Raw genomic sequence first — 27,958 nt, 5'->3', positions numbered from 1 at the left:
CGGCACTGACACTTGGATGTCGGCTATGCTCTGCTGGAGCCAGTCAAAAGCTCGCCCCTTGCTTTTGCTGGGGAGCCGCGGGGCCTTGCTGAGTCGCACGCTGCTGACGAGAGCGAGCGCGCTGGGGCTTAGCCTGGGCCGCAGGCTGTCGGGAAGGAGGATTGTACCTACGCTTGCCAGAAGTATAGGGAACAGTCTTCCTTCCCCCGAAAAATCGTCTACCTGTAGAGGTAGAAGCTGAAGGCTGCCGGCGGGCGAACTTGTCGAATGCGGTGTCCCGCTGGTGGAGAGACTCTACCACCTGTTCGACTTTTTCGCCAAAAATGTTATCCGCACGGCAAGGCGAGTCCGCAATCCGCTGCTGGATTCTATTCTCCAGGTCGGCGGCACGCAGCCATGAGAGCCTGCGCATCACCACACCTTGAGCAGCGGCCCTGGACGCAACATCAAAAGTGTCATAAACTCCTCTGGCCAGGAATTTTCTGCACGCCTTCAGCTGCCTGACCACCTCCTGAAAAGGCTTGGCTTGCTCAGGGGGAAGAGCATCAACCAAGCCCGCCAACTGCCGCACATTGTTCCGCATGTGTATGCTCGTGTAGAGCTGGTAGGACTGGATCTTGGACACGAGCATAGAGGAATGGTAGGCCTTCCTCCCAAAGGAGTCTAAGGTTCTAGCGTCCTTGCCCGGGGGCGCCGAAGCATGTTCCCTAGAACTCTTAGCCTTCTTTAGGGCCAAATCCACAACTCCAGAGTCATGAGGCAACTGAGTGCGCATCAGCTCTGGGTCCCCATGGATCCGGTACTGGGACTCGATCTTCTTGGGAATGTGGGGATTAGTTAATGGCTTGGTCCAGTTCGCAAGCAATGTCTTCTTCAGGACATGGTGCAAGGGAACAGTGGACGCTTCCTTAGGTGGAGAAGGATAGTCCAGGAGCTCAAACATTTCAGCCCTGGGCTCGTCCTCCACAACCACCGGGAAGGGGATGGCCGTAGACATCTCCCGGACAAAGGAAGCGAAAGACAGACTCTCGGGAGGAGAAAGCTGTCTCTCAGGAGAGGGAGTGGGATCAGACGGAAGACCCTCAGACTCCTCGTCAGAGAAATATCTGGGATCTTCCTCTTCCTCCCACGAGGCCTCACCCTCGGTGTCAGACACGAGTTCCCGGACCTGTGTCTGCAACCTCGCCCTGCTCGACTCCGTGGAACCCCGTCCACGATGGGGGCGTCGAGAGGTAGACTCCCTTGCCCGCATCGGCGAAGCTCCCTCCGCCGACGTGGTCGGGGAGCCTTCCTGGGAGGTGGCCGCGGTCGGCACCGCACGCGGTACCGACGTCGGGGACCTCAACCTGGGCGATGGGCCAGCCGGCGCCACGCTCGACGGTACCGGAGGCGCAAGCACCGCCGGTACCGGAGGGGTAGGGCGCAACAGCTCTCCCAGAATCTCTGGGAGAACGGCCCGGAGGCTCTCGTTTAGAGTGGCTGCAGAGAAAGGCTGAGAGGTCGATGCAGGCGTCGACGTCAGTACCTGTTCCGGGCGTGGAGGCTGTTCCGGGCTGTCCAGAGCGGAGCGCATCGACACCTCTTGAACAGAGGGTGAGCGGTCCTCTCGGTGCCGATGCCTGCTGGGTGCCGAATCCCTCGGCGACCCAGAGCTCTCGGTGCCGACACGGGGAGGAGACCGGTGTCGATGCTTCTTCGATTTCTTCCGAAGCATGTCACTGGAGCTCCCCGGCACCGACGAGGAGGACGTCGAATCCATCCGTCGCTTCCTCGGGGCCGAGACTGAAGAAGGTCGATCTCGGGGGGGCTGTACCGCAGGAGCCCTCAGGGTAGGCGGAGACCCACCCGAGGGCTCACCGCCACCAGCAGGGGAATGGACAGCCCTCACCTGCACTCCACCCGATGCACCACCGTCCGACGACATCAGCAGACGAGGTCCTGGTACCACCGACGTCGATGCAGCTATCCGATGTCTCGGCGCCGATGCAGAGGCCCGATGCCTCGATGCACTCGATGCAGGGGCGGCCGAGGAAGATGGTCTGGACGCTGACGACGTCGATGCACTCGAAGATCCCGGTGCCGATGCCGACGAAGAGCCCGAGAACAACACGTTCCACTGGGCTAGTCTCGCTACCTGAGTCCGCCTTTGAAGCAGGGAACACAGACTGCAGTTCTGAGGGCGGTGCTCGGCCCCCAGACACTGAAGACACGACGAGTGTCGATCAGTGAGCGAGATAACCCGGGCGCACTGGGTGCACTTCTTGAAGCCGCTGGAAGGCTTCGATGTCATGGGCGGAAAAATCACGCCGGCGAAATCAAAAGCCGAAATGGCGAAATTTGAAGCACCAAAATTTAGAGGGAGAAAAATCTCGACCGAGGCCAAAAAGAGGCCTACCCCGACGACGAAAGAAAACTTACCGGGGCAAAAAGCTGGAAGTACGGGGAGGATTTACACGAAACCCGGCGGGGGGTTTCCGGAGCACTTCCCGACTAAGAGAAACTTTCCCGAAGGAAAAAAACACGCTCAAAATAAATTGGACGCGCGAGGTCGACTTTCCGGGGCTCGACACGGCGAAAACACGACCGTACCGAGTGCGGACAAAAGAAGACTGGCCGGCTCGAGCCGGTTTCGGGCGGGAAGACGGCCGCGCATGCGCGGTGCGCGCGGGCGCGCGAGGGCTAGCAAAGGACTTTGCTAGTGAAGTTTCCGATTGGAGGGGCTGCCGTGGACGTCACCCATCAGTGAGAACAAGCAGCCTGCTTGTCCTCGGAGAAAGTGGTATTACCTCAAAGCTCAAAAATATTGGGTCAAGGTGTATAAACTCAAAGCAATTGTAGAATAAGATCCCTAAATGTGGTCTTACTGAACTAGCAAATACCTGGGGCAAAGCCCTTGTAACTGTGGCTTGACTTGCTCTGGCAGCAGCATAGAAACAGACACCCCCCTAAATTGACATTCCCTATTCCGCCGCTATTGTCAAAGTGGGGATTCTTGCAACCTAGTACCCAAATTTACTGATTCAGGTGGTTTATGCAAATCCGCACCCCACCTCAGACAACAACAAAGCTTTTTATTTTTTTAAAGTGAGGACAGATTCTAAATTGTTTTAAAAAGTACAGATACAGACGCATAGCCAGGAAGGAATTTATCTTAACCCTATGCTGAGCAATGAGTGCAGCTTTGTCCAAGGTAGAAACATAATGGCATGGTTGATGATAGGTGAAGACATCTGCCAACTAAACCAAAGTGCTCTTCCTCCTCAAATCCCATAGGGCAACGAGAGCCATCTGGACATAATACATGTTCCAGAAACGAGAACCCCAACACTACCCCCCTACGAAAGGTTCCATTCTTCAACCCAGGTAAAAATTCTGCATTTCCCCAAATAGGCAAAACAGCAGAAATATGAGGAGATAATCCCCAATGTTTTGACATGTCAAGCCAAAGTTTCTTCAAAGGAGTTAATAAGATGCTGCCCCTCAAGACTGAAGGAAGAACCTTCACAGGCAATTAAAACAAAAATTTAAAATGCCAAGGTGCGAACAATTCTGCCTCTACCTGCACAGGCGCATAGTCCTCTTTATCCAAAAACCAAATGTCGAGCAAGACAAGCCTAATTATACTGATATAAATCCAGTAAACCTAGCCCACCCTGCTTCAAATTACCCAATTATATATAGAGAGCTTAGGTTTCTTACCTCCCTAGCAAAAAATGAGAGAGATGCCAGTATAGGGTGCAGAGATCCTTCCTCGACAGTTTCAGAGGAAGCATCTGCAAAGGAAAAAAGTCATCTTGGAAATTCTACCATATTAAAAAAGATTTATCCTGTCATGTAACCCAAGTAAATGGGAAAAATTAAGATCTGATGGTTTCATAGAAAGCTGAATCCCTAAGTACCGAAAAGAACCGTTAGTTCACTGTAAAGGAAATGGACCTACCCAACCCTGGTGTATCTGTACTGAAAAAGCCAATGCTAGGTATTTCTGCAAATTCAATTGGAACCCTATAATCCTTAAAACACGTCTCCAGTGATTGTTGGGGATTAGTCAGGAGCACCAATAAATCATCCGTGAACTTGGAAAGTTTAAACTCCAGTGATTTGAAGATCATCCCAGCAACTGCCAGTGTCGTTAAGATCTCTCAAATAAGGGAATATAAAGTCAAAACAAATACTAAAGGAGATAAGGGACAACACTGATGAGTACCCCAACAGACCAGAAAAGACTGGAAAACAACCTCATTCATCCACATAACAGCCCTGGAATTAAGAGTACAGAACATGCACTGCATCTGAGAAAAAACATTCAATTCCATACGCTGATAAAACCTTAAAAAGGAAACTCCATTATATGTGATCAAACGCTTTTTTTAGCGTCAAACCTTATAAGTATAAAAGACAACTTATGTTTCTGTACTGCTTCTAACAAAACTAAAAATATTTGTAGTTGTTGTTCTACCCTGGACAAAACCCACTTGGGAGAATTCCATTGATGGAGGGCCAAACATTCACTAAATGATTTGCCATTAACTGCAAAAACTATTTTGCTTCAAAAACTGTGTAAAAATATGATTTATCTCCGAATCTGAGGTGGTAAATCAATCCATACCAGCAGCCAGCTGCAAAATCCTTGTGGATCCTCTTCCAGTTTTAATTAAATGAGACAACTTACCACATTTACTACCATATACAAAAAGAGTTGATATTTATAATAATGTGTTTTTTTTAACAGCTCACTGATGCAACAATGCATTTAACAAAGCTTGATAAGCTAAAAGGGCTACATTGGCATTATCTGATTTCTGGTGACCAAAGGTGATCCCTATCATGAATCAAAAGGCTTAATGGCCAAGGAAACTCAAGTAGTTTCGTACCCGAAAAAGGTTGATACTTCCTGGGCAAAAGGGCTTAGAAGCTCCAAAGGCCAAGAAAGAAAAATGTGAAAAATATTTTGGGGAAAAAAAGCTCAATAAATTGAACAATATTAATAAAGAAAAAGAATATGAGGAAAAATACCCTGAAAAAGGAAAGGCACCAAAAGGTAAATTTTGGTGTGCTGAAAAGATTAGAAACCCAATCTCTCTGCTTCGTGGAAAACACTAGACTGCTGGTCCCTTGTTTAAGTGTCAGATGGGAAGGAACCCGCGCATTTGTGGTGGGGGCACTGCCTTAAAGTTTTTAAAGCAACAGTGCATTATGGTAGTGTCTGCAGTGGGCTCTGTGAATGACATCACCTACATGAGAATATCATGCCTGCTTGTACTCAGAGTATGTGGGATATCAAATGTAAACAAGACTTAAACCTTTCTATTTAGGACTGTTCCAACAACATCTAGCTGGACAAATCCAACCAGAAGACGAATCTGTCCATGTTCTAGAAGGTGATGACTGACCAACTATCAGGATGCTGTCTTTCCCAGACAAGTATGCAACTCTAAAGTCCATCCCATGACATACAATCCAGTTCAAAACCCTATCATCTCAAAAAAAGATGAAGGACTTGTTTGCTCATGTCAAACATCCCTATCTGGTTGTCTATATTAAGACAGTTTTGTTACCCCCACTCCTGAAGGGATCAGGGAACCCAGCTATTCAAAGAAATGGGCACATCTTTGACCTAGCCAGTCTGCCCACCTGTACCTGCCTGTTTCGTTTATTTATTATGACATTTCTACCTGCATTTGATATATAAGATCCCTAGGCCTGGTTTGAGGTTCAGGATTTAGGAAAAGCCTTTGGTCAAACTAGAATGAAAGAACCACAAAGAGTCTCACAGTTCTTTTTTGGAGCAAATACAGTACTACACACTTTGGGAAATTTGAATCTACTCAGACTAAGGTTTTATTAGGCTTGTCTCGTATGTGCTATCCGCTGATTATATTTTCAATTTTGTTGTGATTACGATGTCAAAAGGCCCAATCACTGGGGAGATAAGTAATAGCCCAAATCATATCTAGCACAGTCCCTTTGAAGCCTGAAGGTTTAAGATTAGTCAAGAAGCAGCCTTTCCCTCAATTAGCCCCTCTACTCAAGATTATCCCATTTCATTATATACTACATTAGGTTTTCATTTGGATTCCTCATTATCTCTTAATGCTCAAGTCGCTGTTCATAAGTATTGGTTCTTTACAGAACATATTTGACATCAGGCAAAGTTTTTCTTGGGGCTAAAGAACTTCAAATTTTAATTCATACCTTAATCCTCAATTGTATCTACTGTAATTTGTTGTGTTTGTATTAAGGTCATGTCTGTAAAGCTGCTACAATTACTACAGAACACTACAACCAAGGACAATCCCTGCTGTACATACATCATCAGCTCCCAATTTCTTTCCAATTAAGTTTAAGATACTATTACTAACACAGAGCCTTCTATTCTGGTATTCAATTTTAAACTAATCTTCAGATTCCCCATACTTCCATTTGGCTGCATTGTTCTTAACAAATTTGTTAAGAATTCCTTCCCCAATAAGGATTCAATTTAGACTACTCACTACACTGCATTTCCTTGTTTAGCTCCCACCCTTTCAAATACCCTATTACGAAATCTGCTATCTGAGCAGCTGGTGCAGAAAGCGTGTGCATACAGTAGCAGAGGGTTAGCACTGTGAAATTCTATGGGCGCTTTGATGGAGAAAAATACTTGGTACAGAAGCTAACCCCTGCACAAACACGTGCATCAGACACCAGTGCACAGAATATCAAAATCAATGGTAACGATGCTAGCAGCAATTCCGCCTTGATGCAGAAAAGTTTGCAAAAGACTAAGGCTGAGTACCATGCAAGAGCTTCAATGCCAAATCCGAAGAGATGTAGAAGAGTTAGTTCATTCTTCTGCAGTATCATTAAATGCCTGCTCTTTTCCATGTGAGCCTATGGAACTTGCCAACTTTTTATGGCCTCAATAAAGAGAGTGTGATGGAAGAGAGAATGGGGAGGGAAACTACAGCAGAGCACAGAGAGGGCTCAAATTACAGAACAAAGTCCAAGACTTGTCCAAGCTGTGTGATTAAAGGAACTTTTGTCCTGATTTTGAAGGCTCTTTGTGCTTTCTTTTGACATTTGGACAGCCATGCACAGGTCTGAGCAGAAAAAGAAAAAAAATTCAGCAACACCTGTGCATGAGCTGAATGATATTCTGTGCATAAATATCAGCATCACAAAATATGTTATGCATAGCATTCAAGCATATGTGCAGATGTGTACTCATGCTTTTCTGCTCAGACATGTGCCCAACACTAGCTGTCTTTAGCGCAGAATCTTGTGTGCAATGGGCCAGATTTTATAAATACCACTAAAAGTTAGGCACCGGGAAAAATCCCAGCATAGAAATATTCAATAAAGGCCACTCTGGGATGAGTGTCCTTTATTGAATAGTACATAACACGGACTTCCACACCCAACTTTGGGCATGAGGACTTATGTCTGCAGTAACCTGGTTTAAATTCTGGCATGCAAGTTGGATGCAGATCTACAATTTTTTTTTTTACATTGTACCTAAGTCTTGTGAATGCCCTTGACCCTCCCACGCCTCTCCCATGACCACATCCCCTTTTGAGTTGCACATGATCCAATTTAGGCACCCATAGATATAGAAAAGTGCAATTATTAGTGTCAATTAAGTGCTTGTTAAAGCCACTATTTATTTATTTGGATTTTGCTCACACCTTTTTCAGTAGTAGCTCAAGGTGCGTTACATTCAGGTACACTGGATATTTCTCTGTCCCAGGAGGGCTCACAATCTAAGTTTGTACCTGAGGCAATGGAGGGTTAAGTGACTTGCCCAAGATCACAAGAAGCAGCAGCGGGATTTGAACCGGCCACTTCTGGATTTGCAAGACTGGTGCTCTAACCACTAGGCCACTCCTCCACTGGAGCACCCAAATTTGAGCAACCTTTATAGAATCCAGGGGAAGGTTTCTGGTATATTCCGATTAGTGCACAGGTTTTGGCACAGATCCTATTTGCATATAATTTGTCACTGCATAGTCAAGCAAAATTGGGCATTTCCCTTGCACGTCTAACAAAAGCACAAGTGCATGGCTCTAATGCAAATTTTCTGCATCAAACCCCAGAATTGCCTGTCACCAAGTTCAAAGTAGGCTGGAACCTCCTTTTTCCCTCAGGCGTATAACAATGATGGGGAAAGTGCTGGCTGGATCAAGACAGCATTTTCTTGTTTTTCTTTTTCTGTGATCCATTATCAGTCTGACTCTTGTGTGTTCATCTCAGACTCTGAACTGTGGATTTTTTGTGTATTTTATGTGATTGATCTTTATTATAAACTGAATAGCAGTGTAGAAAGCTAATAAACTAAACTCTGGTTGAGATAAGAGACTACTTGAAGTTAATGAAGAAACCTAATAACTGTAACACCTAAATAAAATAACTGTTCTTGGATTAATTTGTTTTTGCTTGAGATGTTTCCTTAAATTGGTCAATCACATAGGTAAAGAAAAACATGCAATTTCAGTCTCTGAAGATAGGCTGGCATTTTTTAAATTGTACCTGAAGTGTCCCTCTTGCCCATACACTTTTCAGGATATCCACAACGAACATGCATGACATGAAGGCAGTGTATGCAAATCTCTCTCATACATATTCATTGCAGATACCCTGAAAACAAGGCGGGCTAAGGGCTACTCCAGGAACGGCTTGAGAAACACAGATATGCAACAACTGCTAGATGATATGTGAAGATCTGTATATTGAGCCTATGCCAAAGAAACACGTTATTAGAAGAGTTGCATTCCTATATGATACATGCAAGTCACTGAACTTATGCATCTAGGAGGGTGTAAGACTCACTGAGATCAAGAAGAGCCAGCCAAACAACCTCCTTGATTTAGGAGGATGGTGCTTATGGAAATCTTAGACATCTTATTGACTATGGGGCTCATTTTCAAAAGAGAAAATCGTCTAAAAAGCGGTATGAAGCAGCATTTGGGCGTTTTTCTCACCAAAACGTCCAAATCGGTATTTTCAAAACCCATTTTGCAGACATTTATCTATGCAGTTTGTCTGCAATGTGTCCAAATCTCAAGGGAGCATATTAAGGACAAGATTTGGGCATTCCTAAGACTTGGACGTTTTTCAGCCCTAATGGTACAAAACAAACGTCCAGGAGTAAAACTAAGATATTTTGGTCTAGACCTGTTTTAATAATGACTAAGCAACAAAAAAGTGCCCTAAATGACCAGATGACCCCTTACTCCCCCCAGTGGTCACTGACCCCTTCCCACCCCTCAAAGAGGTGAAAGAAACAGTACATACCTGCCTATGACAGCTTCAAATGTTATGGCTAGTCCTCTTAGAGCAGCGGGCAGGTCCCTGGAGTCACCCAGTGGTGAGTGCAGTGCACTGTGGAGAAGGGGACCCAGACTCATAATCCACTCTGTTACATTTGTGGTGGAATGTGTCAGCCCCCCCCCCCAAAAAAAACCCACTAACAACCTACTGTACCCACATATAGGTGACACTTGCAGACGTAAGGGTTATTGTAGTGGTGTATAGTTGGATACAGTAAGTTTTTGGTGGGTTTTGGAGGGCTCATCATACAACTAAGGGGCAAAGGTGAGACGTCTACTGCAGTGCCTCCTAGGGTGTCCTACTGCTCTGCGATGTCTGTGTGGACATCCTACTAAGAATGCTGGCTCCTCCTACATCCAAATGGCTTGATTTTGTGCATTTTTCACTTGGATGTCCCCCCCCCCCTGAAAATAGACCCAAATATAAACGCACAGAGCACAAAAACATCTAGCAAATAGCCATTTTCCAAACACCAAAACATCTATTTTTTCCCCCAAAATGGCTATAATACCCCACTTGAATTTTGGACATTCTGAGCAAAACATCCAAAGTCAGTCTTAGACATCATATCGAAAATGCCTCTCTATGTAACTTTGTAAGTTAAGTGTTTTGAAAATATGACTCTATATATGTTCCTTTATGTCTAGGATTCTTTTTTGGGAACCAAACCCATATAAAAAATCTGTCACTTCCCCTAAGTGTAACAGGTTTAACTAATCACAGGCATAAAAAGATGATTTTTGACATGAGTGTCCCCTGATGTATAAAACCCTTGACTTATCCTTTGGACCAGGCAAGTTAAAGTAATTTTTTTAAAGCCATAATTTGCAACTGTCCTTGACAACCTAGAGGAACAAGAAGTCAAAAATTATTGGGGGCCAGTAATTTGTAAAAATAGCCTCTCCCAACAAGAAAATCTTATAGCAAAGACTCACCAAGATTGACCATTAACTTTGGATTAGAGAATGACACGGGGGACAAAGTTTGTCCCCATCCCATCCCTGTGGGTTCTGTCTCCATCCCTGCAAGTTCTCTCTCTGTCCCCATCTGCAGAAGCCTCGATTATGATTTTATATTTAAATCTTTTTATTAAAATATAAAAAGGAACAATATGCTGTGCAACTATTGTGTATAAATTACAAGTAGAAAACAATAATAAACAGTGAGCAGCTATAATAACCCTCCTCAGCACCACCCTCTACCCTTCCAACCCCAACAATAGATGATTTCTATGACCCCAAGGAATCCTAATCCACCCTGTTAAAATGTCCAGGGGTACAAAATACAACCCGTTCTGTATGCCCTAAAGGGGAGAAATACCCCCTGTGAAGCACTGTCTAGCTCTCCTGTCTTCCACAATCCTTCCTTCAATAGAAAATGTCTTCTTAGAAGATGTGCTGGTAGCAGAATATACAGCATCCCCCATGCAAATTTTGCTAGTTTTTTTGCAAAACATCATTGTCTGCATCACTCAAACATAAATAACAGTCCAGTTCATTAACAGGCTTCAAAGTAGAAAATGACATAGGGACAAAGTTTGTCCCCATCCCTGTGTCATTCTCTACTTTGGATGCAATCAATAAATAAATAAATCAACCAGCCACCACCTTACACCAGGTGGCAGTACACAACATACAGCATCTCTGCTCATATGCTTAAAATTTCAATCATTGGGATCTGGGACAGACAACTCTTGGAAATGTTCATTAGGTAAAGGTTGCTCTGTGTGGAACTGACTCTAATCCTTCTGAGATGGGAGAAGTGGTGGTCCAATAGACAAGGTCCACTGTTTTTACTCTCTCCAAACAGGTTCGCACCTGAACTTGACAGGTCAGTGAACCTTTTTTTGAAAATGATGTCTGAGGTGCTATGAATCTGTGATTACAAATGGATATGGTGACAGTGCTCCATGCAGTTTTCAGTCTGAATAAACCAGATGCTTGTCACATCTTTTCTAATAAAGGTATGAAAGCCATTTTGCCTTCCTAGAGCGAGAAAACAAGACAAAATTTTGCACTCTCTCTAAGACGTGCAAGGGATCATTCAGATCAGATAGTCAAATATGTAAAACTACGGCACAACATTCTGTTGCCAATAAGGTTCAGTGTCCTCAGCTCACACCCAAGGGGTGAAACCTACTGACTGAACTGCAAGTTTCTTAACACTTGTTCTGTGTACTGCTAATTAGTATTTATTTGCTGTGGGACAGTGATACCCTGTAGTTGTAGAAGCCATCTTGAAATTGGGCAGTCACATCTGATGTGGTTTGATATCATCATCATATTTTGTTTCATTTTATTATTTGCAAATCAGACCTCTCCCTTCGCATTCTCTTCTAGGTCAAAACATTCCCCACTTGTTCTGATCTTGTATGCCCTATTTTTGCATGGATATAATTTACAGCTGGGGGCAAAAGTTTCATGAGAAGTAGCATGTGTGTGTCATTTGGTTAAGCATTTTAATACCAAGACAAATCTCAAAAAAAAAAAAAATCTGCAACCGTTAACTTCTAGAAATTAGAAATCAGCTCTTATTCTTTACATCATACAGATGTGAAAACTGCTTAGAATCATACCACACCCCAAAGTTTACAGAGTTCAATAGATTCATACAAACCAGATTCCTGTTATTTTTAAAGGATATACTGCAAAGTCAAAAATTAAAAATTCTTTTTTCCACAGAAGACTATGTTTAAGATATTCCTTTAGATTCTGAATATACATCTAGCCTCTGCACATACCTCATTGCAACATTGCTGCCATCGATGACTATTGGTCTCAGGTTATCATAGTCATCTATCACCTCTTCTTGTATGGGGGATTCCGACCTCTGAGACTCTATGGAAGATGCTTCCCGCATTACTGTACTATTGCTACTGCCACTAATAGGCTGATCAGTTTCGCTCTTATTTCCAAGTTTGACAAGTTCACCCAAAATGTCATTGATTAAAGCATCTGTACCGAGTTTATGAAGCACAAGCTGAACTTGTTCTTCAGAGTAACCTAATTTAAGTGCAAATTCCAATTTGGTTTGGTATTCTTTTACCACATCGAGTGGCTTCTTTATTTCTTTAAGTGTCTCATATGTTTCCTCCGTCTTGAAATCCTGTAATATTTTATGTTTCAGTATATGAGGCTCCAAACACCGAGACCTGCACAGTTGTCTGTGAGCCTTAGTTACCTGACTTGGTTCAGTTGAAATGCCACCCGATTGTTCAGGCTCATTATCAGAATTTGTGCTCTCTTCTGACTCACAACTAGAACTGCTAGTCTCTTCAGAAGCATCTTTATCTGCATCCACCTTTCTGGAGTTAACTTTATCCATTGTTGGTTTCTCTACCATGGGCCAAGGCACATTTGCACTTGTGCATGCATCAGTGCTTTCCACATAAACATGGCCTAGGTCTTCTTCCAAATGGTCCTTCAAGCCCATGAAGCTGCTGCATGTACTCGACTCCGTCTTGCTGTTTTTCCAGTATTACTGATAGTGTTTTCTCTATTCCTAGGGCAAAAGAAAAATGTTTTAGGTTTGTAAAGGGATGACAGAACTGTTAGACATTGTTTCAACTTATAGTCAAAATACAGCCTGAAATATCCATTTGTATTAAGTCCTTCTTGTTCACAGACTAGTTGCAGGCTCTCCATTTGTAAACACCTCTGCTAAAACTGACGTTAGTTGTGGCATATGAACCACAGTACGCAATGAATGACAACTACTTATTCTGAGTAAGCAAGTACCAGTTGTTTTGTAACAAACTAAATCACTTATCAACCAGTAGGAGAAGTAGGAAGCGAACTGAAGTCGATGGGGAGTAGATCACTAGCAGAAGAGAAGGTCCGTTGGACTGCTGATTTTGAGGGGCTAAGATATATGATTGTTCTGTAGTGCTCTTAAATGAGGATATTTTTGAAACCGTCATGTTAGCCCTATTACTAGGTTTCAATTTCCAAGTTTACCTTATTGACTGTGTTCTTATATTCGGTCATTTTACTATTGTTTATGCTATTAACAGGACTATACGTTTTATGTTAAACTGCTGTATAACGCCTTAGGTGAATTTCTTCATAAAGGCAGTTAATAAATCTCAGTAAATAAATAAGTGCAATTTAACCAAAACATACACAAATCTAATTTGTATAGCATAAATTATCAAAATAGTTCTAGTCAACAGAAATAAAACTCAATTTGAAAAATCTGATTAGCTGAAAGCAGCAAAAGAAACCCCTTCCTTTTCTTGATCAAGTATCTGGTCTTGCTGGGGTGTAAATCTACAGGAGCATTTTATGCCCAGGCTCCTGTGCTTGTCCTTGGTTTCACAACACTGCCAACATGCGTACACAGAATGAGCACCTAAAACACAGCAACAGCATGATCCTCAACAGACACACTTTCCCCAGAGGTTAAGTATACCACGTACATATACATTAAAGTAAAAAATATTTAAAAATCTTTTATTCTGAAGGGACTAAGTCAGTGCTTCTCAACCCAGTCCTTGGGGCACACCCAGCCAATCAGGTTTTCAGGATATCCCACCATGAATATGCAAGAGAGAGAGATCTGCATACCAAGTAGCCAGTGCATGCAAATTTATCTCATGCATATTCATTGTGGATATCATGACTGGCTGGGTGTGCCCTGAGGACTGGGTTGAGAACCACTGACCTACGAGTCCTATATAAAATTATTTTAGAAGAGTTAACACACCATTTTCATATATTAAAAACATCTATATATGTCCAGTATGCACATTTAAGGAGAAATGTATTCATACCTGCTAATTTCCTTTCCTTTAATTCCGCTAGTTCAAACCAACAGGTTGAGGCGCCCTCCCCACCCCCCACCTGACACCACCAATTTAAGGGCTGGTGCAGCCTGAAATTTTTCAGTATGCTGCTGCTGAAGCAAATTCATGCCCACCTTGCCATACACCAATTTAAACATTGAAACCATTGTGGGATATATCATGAAACACCAATCCCCATGAGCTACATAAACCACACAGAGACAATAGGCTAAGCCCAAAAGAGATCCCATATGACAGTCTTCCAGGTCAGGCCTTGAATCTAGTCTAACAAGAATCAATGAAATTTGGGTGTGAATAAATGTAATCTTCCTTATCTTACTAGACCAGTCCAAACACTGTGGTGAGTTACCATTTTTGTTTTGATTAATTATCCATTTATTTTCAAATTACTATATAATAATATATGAGAATGTTAAAATATTAAATGCAATGTTAAAATATTAAATGCTTTAGGTGTTTATATAGGCTTATATATGTATGCTTGATGAGTCTAAATATTAATCTTTGGTTTTATTCATTATATGTTAAAAAAATTTTAAAAATATATTATTTCTATGTTTTGTATTCTATGTAGACCCCTGACGCAGGTGCTAGTCACCGAAACACGGCCCGTGTCGGGTCTTTTTGTCAAGGCTCATTCATTAAAGAACTGTGTTCCATTTTTAAAGGCCCGTGGTGCTGTTTTTTCATAAAGGAATATAGTAATAACTACGCCACACCTTGCAGGTATACTCAGGTGCAACAAAGCTCATACCTCTGCCCAGGACACTGAGTCTGAGTGAAATGGGCCTTGAGGACCACTGGAACCACTCTCCCATGAATGTTATAATCCACTTCAATGGTAGCTTAATCTAATGCACCACAGAAGACTTAGGTACTGATTGTCCCCTATGCAGATTCTGAAACAGTACAAAAAAAAATCTGTTTGACAAGCAGAAGGAATTGGTCACCTTCAAATACTGATGCAAGTCTATAGAGTTTCTGAGGCCTCAGAATGTCTCCACTTCAAAAAACTGGAAGGCCCTCTACTAGGGTCACATGAAATTGGGAGAGACCACCTTTCGCAGGAAGGGTCTTATTCACAGAGAGACAGCCTCATCTGAACCAGAAAAGTAGGGATCCCTGCAAGACAGAGCTTGCAACTCAGATACCTTCACTAGGGCCAAGAAGGGGACTGGACCATCATATATGGGGCACAAAGTCTTGATGGCAATGCTAGCTGTTGGATCTCACAGATCAGGCAGAGCCGACTGCTGGGTGTATCAGCTCTTTGGGCTGGCTTGAATAACTCCCCCACCCCTATCTCAAGACAAGCTGAGTCCATCTGACAATAAGAAGATCCCTGTGCACTTGCCTGACACCTCAAGCTGTCTGATCAGCTTCAATGTGAAATGCTTAAGTGCCATGTGAACTATCCTGGGTTTCAGACGATTTATATTCTAGGTGGGTTCCTGTGGAGACCCATGCCCATAAACCATGCAACAGTTAATGGGCACCCCAACCCAGCAGACTCCTTATCTGTGGTAAGTGCCAACCCATCTGGAGAGTTCCCAGGGTACCTGTGAATAAGATGGTTTGGAGACAGTCCCACCATATGCCTCCTGTTAGCCCAGAGCTAAATCTCAAATTGTTGGGGCTTGGGAGACCAGCATGACAACAGCGACTACTAAACAGATGTCATATATTAGCACTACATCGAGCGTCACTGCCATGGAGCCCAGAAGCTGCAAACAGTCCCAAACCCAGGGCACACTGCTACACAAATGACCTTTTCTGTGCCCATAACTTGAACATGCACTCTCGGTGTAGAAACACCATACCATGTTTGGTGTTGAAAAGAATTCCAAGGTACTCTAACCTAGGGTACTAGCTGACTCTTGGCTTAGTTCACTGTCCAGCCCAGGCGTTCAAGCAGCTGAGTCATTTGAGAGGTCACCAGCCTCAACTCTACTTCAGAGTCAGCTTGGATTAACCCAGAGTCTGCCCATAGAGTTTAGTATTCCCGAGAACCCCATCTGGAATCTTCCACTATGTTAATACCATTTACGAGAAGGCTCGATGAAAACGGGAAGACCCTGGGTGGTTTACGGAGACCTTCAAGAACAGGATCCCCTCTGGCTCATTCATTCAGCCTAATTCCCTGATTCTCTTTGATCTTCCAATTCAACCAGCACCTTCCTTTCCCTACCTAGGCGTATGTTTCAATTCTCAATTATTTATTTATTACACTTGTACCCCGCGCTTTCCCACACAATGCATGCTCAATGCGGCTTACATAGTAATTCGAAATACAAAGTCTTATAACAGAAATTTCAAAATGGTAGTGAAACATTATGAAGTTGAATTATCCTTAACTAAGCAAATTTTGGAAGTAATCAGACTTGGTTTTTCAACACTTCATATGTTGCAATCAGTCCACTCTATCCTGGACTTGAAATCTTCACACACTGTCTTGTATGCTTTTATCACTTCCCGCCTGGATTACTGTAATTCATTCTATGCTGATCTTCCTTCTGTACAAGTCAAGAGACTTCAAACTTTACAGAATTGCGCAGCACATTTTCTTTGTAAAGCCAAAAGGTTTGATCATGCATTACCATTACTTTCTTACCTACACTAGCTTGCTGTCATATATCGTATTATTTTCAAAGTTCTCACACTTGCTCATAAGATTTACCACACAGATGACCCTACTTATTTGTCAACCTTAGTTATCCCCTATACTCCATCATGTTACCTTTGGGCTTTGGATGCTAACCAACTCATTCTTCCTACTCCTAAGCAGATACATTATGAGTCTACATGCCAGTCTGCTTTCTCTTATTTGACCCCTATGCTCTGGAATAATCTGCCAGGAAATATTCAAAGTGAAGAATCATTTTCTAAATTCAAAACACTCAAAAAAAAAAAAAAAAATACTACTACCAGCAGGCCTTTAGCTAAGGTTTATAGCAGCTCTGTGTCGAAACCTTGTATACAGTGCCTGACTTGTTGTCATGTTCTTCGAGTGAATTTATGTCCTGTACCTGATGGTGGTACTTTATGGTTTTATGTTATTGATTTTAATGTAGGCTGCTTAGATCCTGTCACTTTGGAATATCCAGTATATCAAGTCTTATTAACATAAATATACATCTATAGACTCCTCCCAGGTGAGCAAGAGAGCCAAAGAGACCTGCTCAAGTAAGGAAGCCAGTTCTTCCTTATGAGAGTCTCACCACCAGACGTCTTCCTCCAGGGACTGCTCTGCTCTGTCCAGGGAGGCATCCCTCAGGAGGAAACTTCTATATCTAGAAGTCACATGTCCTCCATGGAGGACAGAGGTGAGACTAACCCCCATACATGATCAGAGCCCTCACCGAGCAGCCTGGGTTGCTTGTAAACCCATGCTGGGTTTACCGATCAGGCTAGGGCCCCCAAGTAACTTTACCCTCAGGGGAAACTCCAACGGCCCTGAAGCAAAATTACTCCCTCCCCTGTGAAGGAAGAAAAGAGCCCTGTAGCCTTCAATTCCAAAGGACTCTGAAGCAAACTTCATCGAGCCTGATTCTGGCAGTCTGAGAACAAAATAGCCACCATTCCTACGAAAATAAGCTTCAGAGGAGCTGCAGGAGCCTGCTTCTCAACCTCTACAAGATGTCTTTGTTGCATCAAGGAGGATTGCGAGGGCACCTGCTAAAAGAATTTACCTTTTTTAAATTAAAGTAAAAACCCCTTTGAAACAGGCAGGCAAAGCTGACAGAAAAAAAAGTATATACTCCTCCTCTTTCTTTTGGGGGGGGGGGGGGGGGGGGGGAAGAGGCATCCCAAGGATAAAGCAAAGTCGGGGAGAGACACAGAGAGAGAGAGAGAGAGAGGAAAACTACTCATCCTTCGGGGATCAGGCCCCTTAATTTTACCGCAGACTGGCCTCACACATGAAGCCTATGGGATAGAGCCTGAGGCCCTGGAAGGAAATACACCTCTGCACTAGACTGGAGAGAGGTCCATGGACCAGTCTCTGGGAGCAATGCTAGGCCAAGGCTCAACCTAAAGTACTCTAAGCTGTGGACTGCACCTCAGGAGGAAAGGATTTCTTCTGAACTAGCCTGTTTAACCAGTCAACCTGCACCATCTGCTGGAGGAAAATAAATAAATACTAGTCTTCACCACCTGCCATTATCAATGTCATCAGAATCTTCAAGTCTGCCTCCATCTGCTGACAGAGGTCATAAACCATAACAGGATAAGGATGTTTTAATTTAATTGACGAGTGCTAAAACAAAATTGTATGGGTATTTTATAGGTCATATTTTTCTACTTTAGAAATTAGCAATTCATTTAGTCTCAAAAGCTCTGAAAGCTAAAAGCTTGTAGTGATCAGTCTTACTTATAAAACCTAAAAAAAAAAAAAAAAAAAATCAAGCCAGGATTGAAATCCCATTAACACACCTTATGACCTTGGGAATTTTTTTAAACCTTCACTGTCTCGGATGGACACGGAATGTAAAGCCCTTTGAAGACAGGAATATAGTTACTGTACCTGAATGTAATTCACTTTGAATTACTAAAAAGGCAGGAACTAAATCCTAAAAACGTACTAAAACAAACTAGTGTGGAAGTCCTGTAGGTAATCTTATAAAAAGAGGCAGAATGCAAAACAAGGCAATTCCATTACCACACCATTTCTAGGGTGAAATGTCAGATACATACAGCAATAGCAATTATTGAAAGTCTGTCCAAGGTTAAAAACTTAACCTTGAGACCAGCACACTACAATGAAGTCAATCATTTCAGTACACAGCACTATGGGGCCCTTTTACTAAAGGGGGAAAATATTGCTGCAGGGAGTTATCCGGCAGTAATCGCGAAGCATCGAATGCTCTCCTGGTTGCCATCAGGTTAGCACAGAAGCCCTTACTGAAAACTCAGTGGGAGTTGGTAAGTGCTCCCCTCCCTGAAATAGCTGCACAAGTGCGAACTTGCTGCACAACCATTTCATTTTTGGCTATTTTCACCCACTGCAGTAAAAGGGGACCTGGCGTACGACAAAAATGGCCACCACTGCTAGTGCAGGGCCCCTTTTACCGCAATTTAGCAAAACGGCCCCTATATTTATAACCATGTCCTAGAACAAAATAGATCCTCAGGCAAATAAGAGGACACAAATAGTTTTATTTTCCATACTGACAAATTTCTATTTGCGCCAAGACCCAGAAATAAAAGTGAATAGGATACCTTTAGTAATTTTAAAGCATAACACATGTCGATTTCCTAGACAAGTGCAAGTTTTTATAAATAAAATTAAAATAATTTATTTTATTTAGGATTTATTTACCGCTTTTTTGAAGGAATTCACTCAAGGCGGTGTACAATAAGAATAGATCAAACATAAGCAATAGGCAATTACAACAGTAAAAATATTCAAACAATATAAAGTATGGCATGGTATACTACTTACAATGTCAACACAATATGTAATAGAACATTTTAATTGACAGTGAAGGGTAAAGCAAAGATGTAACATATAGATAGGTAAGAGAGTAAGAAAGTAAGGTGGCCGATTTAAAGAAAGTTGCACGAGGTCAGAGAGATGGTTAAATATTAATCTCAGCTAGGGTAGGAGTGGATGAACATGTCCTGCTGCAGTATGTGCAGGCTGAGTCACTCCTTCTGTGTGTTAGACTAAAAAGTTAGTTAAAGGCCTGGTCAAAGAGCCAAGCTTTCACCTGCTTCCTGAAGTAGAGAGTCTTGTGTTAAGCACAGCCTTTCAGGCAGTGCATTCCATAGTGTTGGGGCTACTCCTGAGAAGACTTGCTTATGGGTATTACATCATGTAGTGTCTTTTGGAGAGGGTGTGGTTAGTGATAATCCTTGGAAGGACCTTAGTGTCTTTGGCGGTGTGTGGAGGATCATCCTATTCTTCGGGTACTCAGGGCCATGTCCTGTAAGTGCCTTGAAGATCAGACACAGAGTTTTAAATTTAGCCCTGTATTGTACTGGTAGCCAATGACGTTTTTGCAAAAATGGTGTGACGTGGCCACGTTGCTTGCAACCTTATACACACATTATATAACTGACAGTACTCTAGAAATTTACCACAAACCACTGATATGTTTGACCAAATTTTCAATGATTAGCTACAAAAGCTTGTCCCATCTTTCAGACTTTTAGGTACAAGTGGCTTGAACACAATCTTGGATTCTTTGAAGTATGGCACTACAAAGCTAAAAACAATTTAATTGTAAGGTAGAAATTTAAACTGCGCCAATCTTATTTTTATTTTGATATTGCTAAATTAAAATATATCTGTTACCTTAAGTAGATGACATGAGTTAAGTGGCATAAGATTTCTGAAGCAATAGATCAGTGAAGGATCTATATGTTAGATTTTATGAAAAAAATCTAATTTTTATTAAAGACAACATGGTATTGAATATGTATGCCATCCCTTGCAACTAGCCACTAAACATCCCAATAAAAGGATAGACAATTCTAAATTAATTCAGGCTTTCAGCAGCACTTCCACCAAAAGTGTATCTTAAGAAAAACCTATTGGAAGCCAGGCTGCCTAGCAACAATCCTTTAGTTGCTAGGATGCACTACTTTAACATGCCATCATGCATGCTATCACAGTGAAAGAATAATTTAGTATGAACAAAAGCCCATGAAAAGAGACAGACTTAAAGTGCGTCTGGCTTACCCTCTGAGAACAATGCGACTGCCAAACCAATCTGGAAGATCCGTCATCATTGTTCCATAACTACTACAATCTGCTCTGACTTGAGGATGTATATTAAATGAAGAACAATTTTAATCTTGCCTGAAAAAGTTTAGGTAAACTTACATGTTACGGTAACGATAGCATTAAGATAATATGCTTCAGATTAGTTTAACAGTAGATGTAATTTTCTTTTAAGTATTAGAACCTATTTTTGGATATTTAAAAATTTTAACATTTTTCTTTTAAACCTATTTGTTATGAAATATCTTAATACCCCTGGACATGAAGAGTAATTCCCCTTCTTTTGGGATAAGAAATTATAAACTATTCCATTATCTAAAAATTGCCCATAAAGTTTAGGAATGTCTCATATAAAGTACATCTTTCCAATAAATATGCTGATAAAATGCAGTGCAATACTAAATGTAATTTCGAATTAGTTATGTGAAAAATATAGCAGTCATTTGAATTACTTAGGTCTCCTAACCTGTTTCTTTATACAAGTGCACAGCAGCACATTACAAAGAGTAATTCACATCATAAGTTTATCAAACAGAACAGCAACTAAGAAGAGAACAAGCTTACCTTTAAGATGGTTATACAAAATATAACTAGAGAGACATGAAGATTTAATATTGCTGGTCACAATCTAGCATCAAAATAATGGGGAAATACTTACCGTCCCTCAATTAGCACTCCACATGAAAGGGTTTTCAAATTTGTCTGTCTATAAATAGTTCCATTCTCAGCCTCTAGACATCATGCAAATCCTGTGGTTCTACATACACTTGATGGCATCTGTGTTCAGCTCATTTCCCTCGGGACTGGCCGAGTGAAACTTGCTGCAGCTGTTCCTTAGAAGAGTTGTCTTTGGCATCTGCAGATACCTTGCATTTCCTATCAGTTGCCATTAACAATGGGTTTATTTTACTTTAAAGGGCCAACAATTAGATTTTAGTTAAAGCTTGTTTACACCTTCTCCGAACTCAGGATTCTTTCTTCCAGCTTTGAAAAGCAAGATGCTGCTTCATATGACAAAATGATCTAACTTACATTGATTTTAATTAATAAATATATTCAGTTATAGCAGAATACACTTTTTCATTTCCAATAAATATGTTATGGGTCCAATAAAGTTATCACAAATGCAAAATGATCTGATAAAGCAAACACAAACAGTCACATCTATGAACTCATCACCAACAAACAAAATGAGGGGGCCTTATAGGAATATAATGGGCGTCTTGGCATTTACCGCCAGCTGATTTTTACTGCGAGCTAAAAACACTAGCACAGCTTTGTAAAACTGAATGTATTATATAAACACTAGGACTGGAATTAACACTATTAAAAAAAAAAAAATCAATCTGCTGATGCATATTTTTTTCTAACACATCCACAGTACCTGTATCCAAAGTGAAACAACAAAATACATAGTACACAATATTCAGTTCATTCAACTGAAAAAATAGTAAAAATGTGCATTAAGATGGAAGTAAAGTTATAATCGAAGTTAAATTTAACTTCAGTAGTCAGAGGTGGAAGTGAAGGTGTAAATTAACTTTCAAGTCCCCACTGCCATTCAAAATCCTACCCATTCACTCTCACCATCAATATCCACTGGTGTGTGGGTGGGCTGGGTGGATGAGTTAGCTGAGTTGGAGTGGAATAAGTAAGGGTGGGCTGGGTGGATGAGTTAGCTGAGTTGGAGTGGAATGAGTAAGGGTGTCTTGGTCCTTGAATCTGGACCCTAGGACTCGGGTCTGTGCATTCCCCCCCCCCAACTGGAAGCCTCATTTCAATAGGCTCCCAATTTCAGAATTTCAATTTTTTTGGGAGATTTTTTTTTTTAACCTTCCTATTGAACTACCCATTGAAGTAAACTGGAAGCATTAAAACAAAACAAAAAAAACCACACCACACACTCGCCTTTTACCGTGTTTCCCCGAAAATAAGACCTAGTAGAGGTCTTGCTGCAATTTGAAAATATAAGGCTTCCCCCGAAAATAAGACCTAGCAGGGGAGGCCTTATTTTTCGGGGAAACATCGGGGTCACCCCCCCCCCCACCCGAGATCGCCGGCTCCCCCTGCCCTTAGTCGCTCCCGGAACTAACCTCTTAAACGCTTCCTTTCACCATTCATCTTCGCACTTGCAGCAAGCAGCAGGGCAGGCCACTCCTTCCTTCCGTGTCCCACCCTCGCCTGACGTTACATTACGTCAGGCGAGGGCGGGACATGGAAGGAAGGAGTGGCCTGCCCTGCTGCGAGTGCGAAGATGAATGGTGAAAGGAAGCGTTTAAGAGGTTAGTTCTGGGAGCGACCCGATGTTTCCCCAAAAAATAAGGCCTTCCCTGAAAATAAGACCTAGCAGGTCTTGGGGAGCAAAAATTAATATAAGACAGTGTCTTATTTTCGGGGAAACACGGTACACTGCCTATAGGAATGAAATGAAGACTCTATGCTAAGCAGGAAGGAACTGTGCTAAAATTTTGTGTATTCTCCTGCATCTGAAATAAATATGTATGACTCATTAACATGCCCACTGTACTAAGGGATTCTTTTACAAAGCCAGGATACCGATTCCCGGTGCGGCAAATGACAGGAAGCCCATTCAATTCCTGTGGGCTTCCTCTCATTTGCCGCACGTGAATCGCAAGTGTGGTTTTGTAAAAAGCGCTAAGATTAGTGTGAGACATACTTATCCATTACCATTTTTTCCTCCGCAAAGGAGATTTTATCCACAGTCCTTAGAAAATTAATAGTGAAATGTGCTGTACTTTCAAACTTGAACGCTAGTTCATGAGGTACAACCTCGACAATAAAGGATGAAGCATCAATCTTGGGCATCTTCCTTGTACATTTTGCTCAGGTGTTGCACTAATGCTACCAGAGCTTTGGCAGCGTTAGTTTAACAGCCGAGCAAAATGTACAAGGAATATGCCCAAGATTGATGCTTCATCCTTTATTGTAAAGGTCATCAGCTAGCATTCAAGTTTGAAAGTGCAGCACTTTTCACTAGTAATTCTCTAGTTTAAAAGGGCTGAGATTAAAATCGGTGCTAAACCCCAAATAAACAACTGCTCTAAGGATAGCACCAATATATTTCTTCAAGTTGAGGCTGATGTATTTCATATTACTTTTCAGCTGCATCTTTTGAAGATCACTCAATTAAAATCTCATTTTTATTACTACATAAAAGATTACCTTGATTTTTTTTTTTAAAGCAACTAAAATACCAAATGTTTTCATATATGTTATTTTAGCTTCACAATAGCTTCGTGAAGCAGTGACATCCCTAATGCTTTTAGAAGAGCTGCTTTTACTGCTGAAGTAGTTAAACTGCTACATCTAAAGCAGTAAAGAATATAAGACTGAAAACTAAAATAAATGCCAAAATGTGTACTTCATTTGAACAGCCTTCTTCAAGAGCAATCACTGCAAGTTTTAAAACCAACATTCCTAAAAAATTGTAATATTTGGCATTTTCAAAAATTATGCTTAAACACTGCAAGGAAATACAATGATGCCCATTAACTATCTTTGCAATTTGTAGGTAGTGAATAGATTTTACAAGTACAAAAAACTTACAGTCCCTTACACTTATTTACTGCTTTTAGGTAATAAGTTCAGAGAAGGGAAGAAGTTAGAAAACACACACAAAAAAAACCTCTTGCTACTTATTGACAGTCGGTCACTTACAATAACATGGCTAAGAGCAGATATGCATACATTTTGGCAAATGAATAGCACAGGTATGCCCATCTTCATGAAGTCCTCTATAGGAGGATGGCCTTAATTTTACTACAACACAGAACTAAGATTGGGAAAAATATGCATTCCAACCTTGTTTCAAATCATATTTGTTTTGTAAAAATTTTACATGCCAGGCGTATGTACAGGGCTTTTGTACATTGTGATAAAATGGCATTGAAGATCCTATCCCACAGGTTCAAGTTAGTCTATATTTTCCCAAAATGTTCATTTCCTTGTTCATGGCACAGAAACAATGCAATAAAAATAATGAATATGTAATAATCACACAATGCTGCAGTTTCTGTGTATTTAGCTACCACTGTATTCTAGTGAGTGCTGTTGTCTGCATAGCCATCTAACAAAGGAAGGATGTTCCATTGAACAGATTGGTTAATGTTCTGGGGCAACAGATGTCTACTGGAACTGCAGGAGACCAGCAACTGGTGGCCTGCCCATCTTCTGAAAACTTTCAATAGACTTATGCATATGTTCACACAATAGCGCATGTGGTAGAAATGCAAACCTCTTTTAACCCTTTTTATGCCCTCTTTCCCTCCTAACTGATACGAGGGTCTTTGTCTTTCTCCTTCTCCCTCAGTTCCCCCCACACCCCAAGAGTCTTGAAATACTGGCACATATTTAAATATGATCTAATTTTGCCTATCCTACAATAAGTAGTATATTACTATACCATGTGTGCTGCACATTTACATAAAATCTGCAATCTGCACTAGAAGTAAAAATGGTTCCAAAAAAACTACCCTCAACCATCTTTGCAGAAAGAGGCAAAAAAGGTATTTTTGCTAGAGCACTGAAAGCTAGATGAACATGTTGATTTTAAGTAATTCAACATTTCTATTGTGTGAAAGTCTCTGGTGGCTTCAAGGTTTTGCCTCAAACAATATAAATTATGTTTATAATTTCACAGTTATATTTCAATTTATTGGTCACCTGAGACTGCTCAAAAGCAGTTACAACAAATTAAAATATATGATTTCTTTATATTTCCAAATTTGTGTTCAGACAATCCTGGCATGACATTCTCAACCTGCTCCAATGTCTTAAGTCATCAAATTAAAACTTACAGAAAACCAAGCCTCTAAAAAGCCTAACCCATTACACAAAGTGAACAGAATTAAACCAATATTGTAATTTGAGGACGCATTGCATGTCCTTTACTAGCAGTATGGTTGTGCTGTACAACCTCTTTTAAAGTTTCTGCAAAAGTTAATGACCTTTTCTACATACATAGTATGGGAGGGGGGATCTAAAAATCACTCCAGATTCATCCATGAACTTCAGTTGTTATGATCATTTTTATCCAGCATGCAGTTTAAAATATTTTGAATGTGTATATTTTAATTTACAGAGAGAAAAATAAGTAATTTCTGTCCTAGAATCAAGGAGAGATTTTTTACAATACTCACGTTAGGAGGAAAACGGTGATATTTAGTTTCTTGCAGCAGCTCTGGCAGCAGCTCCTTATCAGGGTTTCAGCAGCAGACTCTCAGGCAGACAAGTAGAACAATGAATAGTTGAACAGATGGAAGGGCAATGTCTTTGCTTAATCTATTACAGAACAGAAAGCCAGCCAATCATGGGTCTGCTACTTTACAATTAGTTGGCCAGGGCAGATGCAAGGCCCTGCGTCAGGTTTGTAGGCTTCCTAGATAAGCAAGTTGATGTCATTCTTAGGATCTGCCCCGGGCAGCATGTGCATTAACAAGGAGTGTGCAGCAACAATGGGCAATACAAAGGAGGCTAGTAGGCAGCTGCTGTATGAGAGCCAGAGTCATTAGAGAACAGGCTGCCAACAAGAAACACCTGGCTTGGTGCAGACTTCAGTTTTTGCTCACTGTTTCTAATTCACAAAACAAAGAAAAATTATTCTAAAGTAGTAAAAGTTGGGTGGGTATCTAAAAGAGCTAATCAGTTAAATAAAAATCAGCCACAGGCTTCCCATTTTGAACAAGAAAATCAAACTTTAAAAAAAAAATGTTATTTCTAGAAGGCAGCAGCCACAATGCTCCATCACCAAAATAAAACACAGTCGTGCAATAAAATAGGAGGATTTAGGACCAAAATAAAATATTGTAAAATGTATTAAGGAATGCGAAAATATTATTGTCTAGTGCTGAAAGGTTATATGCACTTGTTTCCATAGAGTACATTATCATACTGCACTGAATGGCCCTGAGAAACAGTAAACAATGCATGCATTTTATAAATACCATCAAAAAGAAAAAATCTCATGAAGTGGCACATGGATTTTATCCATAAGGGTAAAACAAATTGAAACAAAAGTGGCAATTCTATGCATTCACTTTAACAGATGAGTCAACAGTTAAAACACATTTCAAATGCTGAATCTCTCTACCAGGCAAAACTTCAGTTAATGTATATATCCCCCAGCTCCCCTTCCCTCTTCTCTTTTCTTTCTCTCTTTTCATAACTGAGTGTTAACCTTGTTTCTTGGTAGGCTGAGCTCTGGCTTTGCTTCTTATTAATGTCTGTTGCTATGTTGTGAGCTGTTGTGTATTTCTGTACTGAACACCAATAAAAGAAATTAAACTTCAGTTAATGTTAAATTTTCTAATGGACTAACAAAACAAATATGAAACAAACATCACACTAGCGCTCTGCTTTAATAAGAGGGGCATAATCGAACGTGAACACCCATCTCCATGGGTGTCTATCTCCGAGAACGGGTACGTGAAGGGGCGGGACAAACCGTATTTTCGAAAAAAAAAAAAAAAATGGGCGTCCATCTTTGTTCCGATAATACAGTTTGTGCCAGCCAAATGCATCAGATTTGTGCGGATTTGAGCTGGGCGGTATCGTTTTTCAGAGATAATGGAAACTGAAGGCGCCCAGCTCAAAAACGACCAAATCCAAGGCATTGGGTCGTGGGAGGGGCAAAGATTCATAGTGCACTGGTCCCCCTCACATGCCAGGACACCAACCGGGCACCCTATGGGGCATTTGTAACAATTAAAAAAAAAAAAAAAAAAAGTTACCTCCCAAGTCCATAGCTCCCTTCCCTTGGGTGCTGAGCCCCCCAAATTCCCCCCCCCCCCAAAACCCACAACTCTACACCATTACCATAGCACTTATGGCACCTAGATGTGGGTACAGTGGGTTTTGAGGGCTCCCATTTACCACCACAAGTGTAACAGGTAGGGGGGATGGGCCTGGGTCCACCTGCCTGAAGTCCACTGCACCCATTAACAACTGCTCCAGGGACCTGCATACTGCTGTGATGGAGCTGGGTATGACATTTGAGGCTGGCATATAGGCTGGAAAAAAAAAAGTTTTTAAAGTTGGTTTTTTTTGGGTGGGAGGGGGTTAGTGACCACTGGGGGAGTCAGGGGTGGTCATCCCCGATTCCC

The 27,958-nt window shown here is 41.6% G+C and overlaps 1 protein-coding gene across 1 annotated transcript in view; it reads right to left on the bottom strand.

Annotated features, from left to right (window-relative positions):
* Positions 1-25,075, bottom strand: part of ZC3H12C (zinc finger CCCH-type containing 12C) — a 53,505-nt gene extending 28,430 nt beyond the window's left edge. Inside the window, 2 exon segments of the mRNA XM_030199381.1 lie at positions 12,050-12,810; positions 24,887-25,075. Coding sequence (XP_030055241.1) covers positions 12,050-12,810; positions 24,887-25,075 — 950 coding nt within the window.
* Positions 25,076-27,958: the final 2,883 nt, after the last annotated feature.

Source organism: Microcaecilia unicolor, chromosome 4, assembly GCF_901765095.1.
Source record: "Microcaecilia unicolor chromosome 4, aMicUni1.1, whole genome shotgun sequence".
Lineage (NCBI taxonomy): Eukaryota > Metazoa > Chordata > Amphibia > Gymnophiona > Siphonopidae > Microcaecilia > Microcaecilia unicolor.
Note: the sequence above shows the minus strand (reverse complement) of the source record. Positions and strands in the feature narration are given on the sequence as shown.